The sequence below is a fragment of the Buceros rhinoceros genome, unplaced genomic scaffold (genome assembly GCF_000710305.1).
Source record: "Buceros rhinoceros silvestris isolate BGI_N320 unplaced genomic scaffold, ASM71030v1 scaffold20368, whole genome shotgun sequence".
NCBI lineage: Eukaryota > Metazoa > Chordata > Aves > Bucerotiformes > Bucerotidae > Buceros > Buceros rhinoceros.
The window spans coordinates 14646-19416 of NW_010425373.1; the positions used below are offsets into that span (position 1 = coordinate 14646).

The 4771-nt window shown below is 44.1% G+C and overlaps 1 protein-coding gene across 1 annotated transcript in view; it reads right to left on the bottom strand.

Moving 5' to 3' along the window:
* Nucleotides 1-3709: 3709 nt before the first annotated feature.
* LOC104497841 (sodium-coupled neutral amino acid transporter 1-like) overlaps nt 3710-4771 on the bottom strand; it is a 2864-nt gene continuing 1802 nt past the window's right edge. The window contains exon 4 of the mRNA XM_010141137.1: nt 3710-4080. Coding sequence (XP_010139439.1) covers nt 3979-4080 — 102 coding nt within the window. The 3' untranslated portion in view covers nt 3710-3978. The remainder of the gene's footprint in view (nt 4081-4771) is intronic.

Consider the following 4771-nt stretch of genomic DNA (forward strand, 5'->3'; position numbering starts at 1 on the left):
CTCTTCCCAAATATCAGTCTACCGTGTTTTACTTACTAGGCATGTTTGCAATCAGACAGAGAAGGACAACTGTATTCTGCAACTCTAACGGTACTTTAAGCTCATGACTATCTTCTTTGCAGTGTGCTGTGGACTAGGAGAGGCAGCAAGGCCATCTTTAAAGTGTAGGACTAACTCCTACAGCCTTATTAGGTGCCCCTGCTTCTAATTAGTCCTTCCTTGTCCCTCACCACTCAATTGTTGCTATATGCAAATGAGAATGTTAAAGTATTTTGTGGTAGTTATTAGGAGCAGCTTTGCATTCAGTCTGACATTTGCAGTGCTCACAACAGGGATAAACTCTCTATGAAAAGAAAGCATGCTACCACCTACTAAGTAGATACGGTACTCTGGATCCTATTATTTTAACAACAGAGAAACTCCTACAGCATTTCACTGTGCTCTTAAAATCCTAGCTAAAATGTGGGACTTGTACATCGTTGGCTACAAGTTCACTATTCCAAATGAACTGAATAACAGCAGTACATTTTACAGATAACCTCATACAAATATTGTCATCCATCACTGATGTTGACAGTTACAGCAGGGTCTATTGCATTCTGTTAAGAATGTATAAACCTGATGAGAAAACAAAAAGCACGTTATTTCACGTTCATTACCACAGACATCAATAAACACATGATTCCTTTCCATAAATATCTATAAATATGATGCCAGTAAATCATTCTAAGCAAAATTCCCTCTTTTTTTTTCTTTTTTTTTTTTCTTTTTTTTTCAGAGACCCAGAAACAAAGTCTGTTTGAAGACTCAATATTTTGGGTATCTATTTTTCAGTATCTAAGATATGCTTTGATGGTCCAGTACCTTGGGTAATTTCACTCCATGCACACACCCAGCTCATTCTTCTCCCTATTCATCCAGTAAAACTTCAGTATACAAATAAACTGGGAAAAGAAGGAGGCAGAATAGCAAAGAGGAGAGAAAGGGATAGTGATGGAGGAGATTTGGGAAGATGCAAGGAGCAATGAGTCACCCAACAGGCCTTCAAGTCGAAGGAAGCTGGGTGCCAAAACTCAATGGTTACTATTTTAAACATGAGACTTCAGACTTTTTGGGGGGTGCGTGGGAGGGAGATGTCGCAGTTGTGACCTTGGTGGGACCCTGTGCAGCAGATCAGACCTCTAGCTCATAGCTGGGTACTGGAAAGTCGCTCCCAGGATCTCCTCTCTCACAGCCTCCTGATACACAGAGCTGCACTGCTCATAACTCAGTAGAGGGAGAAGGATAAAGTAGGGAGGAAAGCAAGGGAGCCCTGGAGCATCTTTGAGGATAGTACTGTACAGCATTCTCAGGTGTGAGTTAGGTTTTTTAGGATAAGATCCAGAGAGATTATAAGGCACCTCAAAACCTGAAATGCGACCCCAGCAAGCTGTTATAGAATGGCATGAGATGCTGGGCTCCTGCTGCAGTGACCAGTGCCTGCAAAAGGTGAGCTACAAACAGCCATCCTGAGCTGGGAAGATGTCTGGAAAGAGCTGCAGGGAGATAGGATCCAAGCATAGGTTCTTCTCTCCAGAGCTTGATCAACACCTGGGTTTGTAGGTTATGGTATGGACTTCTCTGTGAATAAGGACAGGGATCAGTCTCATAAAGAGACAATGCAGAGACAACTGTTGACCTGCAGCTTCACAGGCAAGGATTTGAGACCAGTCACAAGAAAGCAAGAGTGACCTCAGCCCAGAGGTCCCAGGTAGCTCAGTGGTTCGCATGTCCAAATGCTGGGCTGGGGGTGAGTGTTTGCGAGCAAGGGCACCGCACTAGAGACCTTGCTGGGAGCCTGTGACTGAAGGCCTGAGGGGCTGGGAGAAAGACAAAATAGGGAAGCCCCGTTCTGCAGTCTAGCAGGTCACTTTGCCCAGAGGGAGGGGGCTTCCAATTTTTTCCTTGCTGCTGGGCTGCCCCAAAGACTTAGGCACCCTGCAGAGTCCACTCTGTCGTATTTCTGGATCACAGTGGAGTATCGGCAGAGCCGGGTACCTCACTGGCTAGGCTGAGGTATGCATCTAGAAGTCTGGGTTAATAGGCTTAATTTCTGCAGCATGATCTCTCTGCACCTCAATGTCCAAATTCCAAGGAAGGCCACAAACAAACCTCTCTGGATGTTACCCTCGGAAACCAACTTTCAATGTCTTGAGAAATGCTCCATGGTCTCAACTCTCAGTGACTTCAAGCCGTGTAGGACAAGGCAATGGCAACAGAGGCAATTCAATAGCTCACAGAAATCCTAAGTTCCCAAATTCTCCATCCTTAACGTTAAAAAGAGCAAGCTGTAACGAGGTTCCCCACAGCTGCTGACAGTCTCCTTCCACAGTTACAGTGGGAGTCAGCAATGAACCAGCTACTGGGAACAAGAGGGTCACTGCATACTGACAGGTATGGCTTGAGCATACTGAGGGCATCAGTATGCTTGGGTGTGACAGGGGCTCCCTTTAGCCATCGGTTCTTTCAGTGCGAACCGGGTTCATACATTTGAGACACTTTTTAGTGAATGACACAAAGCGCATATGGTTATGCTGCTGGCAGTGTACTAATAGAAGATGTCTGCTCGGGATGGTTAACGATCACCTGTTTAGCGTTTGAGTCTCTACAAGTAGTTCTCTACACCAGCTATAAGGCATTAGGCAAATGCTTATTTTGTGGACAATAGATGCAAGTTACAGTGTTTCTGCTAGTAGTAACTGAATGTCTTTCATTGTTATAGAGAATCAATGAGAAATGTAAATGAAATGTTTTAAATATAAAAAGTGTTTTGGTTTGTTTAAAGAAATGTTACAGATTTCAATTTCCATTAGTAATGCGGTAGTTTGGCAGGGTGAGTCAGATCCTGCTCTCGCTGCTGTCAAAAACCCCATTGACTTCAGTGGGAGGAGGATAAGACACAAGAGTCAGTCTCTCTACACGGTATGTACAAATGAGTCCTAGAATGGAAAAGACGTGAGGTATGATTAAATGCATAGGTTTTGATAAAACTGGAGCTTGGTATATTTTTTTTGGAGAGAAGTAGGGCAGTATTAAACAGTTTAATGCTGAAGAAAGTGCAGAATTCCTATGGAAATCTCCGAGCATCTGCTTCTTTTCAGGCCCAAGTACTCATGGTGTGAGTTCAAGTCTAGTTCTGGTCAGACTCCAACTGAAGTGTGTCAGGGGAACAGTGGCTGATGGTGGGGGTGTCCTCCTGCTTCCTGCACCCCATCACAGAGACACACACACACAGAGGTCTGCTCCCCAAAGCCACGAAAGGCCCAAGCACTGGGCCTCAATCCTCCACCAGAACATCAGAGAGAAGCACTAGATTTAGGACCTACACTTATATGACGCTCATTTACGCTCTCATGGTGCATTTCATGCCTGTATCCAGAATGCTACGTTTAACCCAGTGAGACGAACGGTGCACAAAACAGCAACAGAACAAATAAACCAACAAACCAGATGCATACAATTTTGCTACGCAGAGTTTTGGCAAAAAGATGGGGTGGGGCGGCGGCGGGGAAGGGTGTGAGCTGACATCACTCCAGTTGGAATTGATAACAGCAGGCATTTCTGCCCTAAAGGAGCAGAGCTTATGGTTGAAGGGCTAAGGATAACAATGGAACAATGCGATTCATGGGTGGAAGAGGGGAAACAAATTAATTGTGATGAATTCCTAGGCGCAATGCTCTGTACAGTCTCGTAGACAACTAACACAGACTTAGCGCTGATCTGGTTACTCAGTATGGGAGGACAGAGTGATATGCCTGTTGGAGAAATGGGTCTGTTTTCTGCAAGAAAATATGCCCGTAACAGTACTTTCAGTACTGGATAATCATTATTTGGATTTGATTTGAGTAAACTCACAAAAGATGGACTAGATAACAGAACGGATGGTTGCGATTTTGGTGTGTAGCAAACGGGTGTCTTCTTTTCAGAAGGGGGTGAACTTCAGTGTCCTTCAGCACTGCCTCCTGATTGTACCCAGTCATAGATGACCAAGGGAATGCTCACTAGGGAAAACATTATCCCCAGTGCCAAGAAAAGAGAAGCCTGGAACAAAAAGAAGAGAAAATTAATGAATAAAAAGAAAGGACAATTAATTCAAGTATGTTAACTTCTCCTTTTAAGGAGATTTACAAGGTGATATATCAAAGTTATCAGCTAAAATGGGAGAGCACTTCTAGTAAAGACAAGACTTATAGATAATTAAACAGATTAGCATCATTAGTAATTACTCACTGAACACCAAACCCAATTTTTTTCTCTGTACAATTCACTTCTTAAACACTGATCATCCCTGAAGAGGATTAAGTAAGTCTGTTTTTAGGACCGATCAGCTCTGCTCTTTTTAAATCCTCACGGAAATGAGTATACTCTTCCCGTAGGTACAATCTTCCTAGTTAGACTAGGAATACACAGGGGTGTTGCATCTTTTCAGCTGTGGCTCTTTCCGGGGCTCACAGGAAATCTTTCCAAGGCCAATTACCATCTGCTCATGCATGCCAAAGAGCTAACATTTCAGCCAGATTGCTTCTGGTGGAAGCACCTCATGTCTGACTCAGGTCCATTAAAACCATGAGGAATACTGCAAACAGAGCACTTTCTGAATTTTCTGGATTAACGCACTGAAATGGAAAAGGCTTGCTGGGCTCCTTGCTGAAGTGGGCTGGAGGGGTACCAGCACCCTTCTGACAGCTATGGCTTGTTGCAGAGCTGCTGGCTTCCAGCCAGGGCAAGAGAC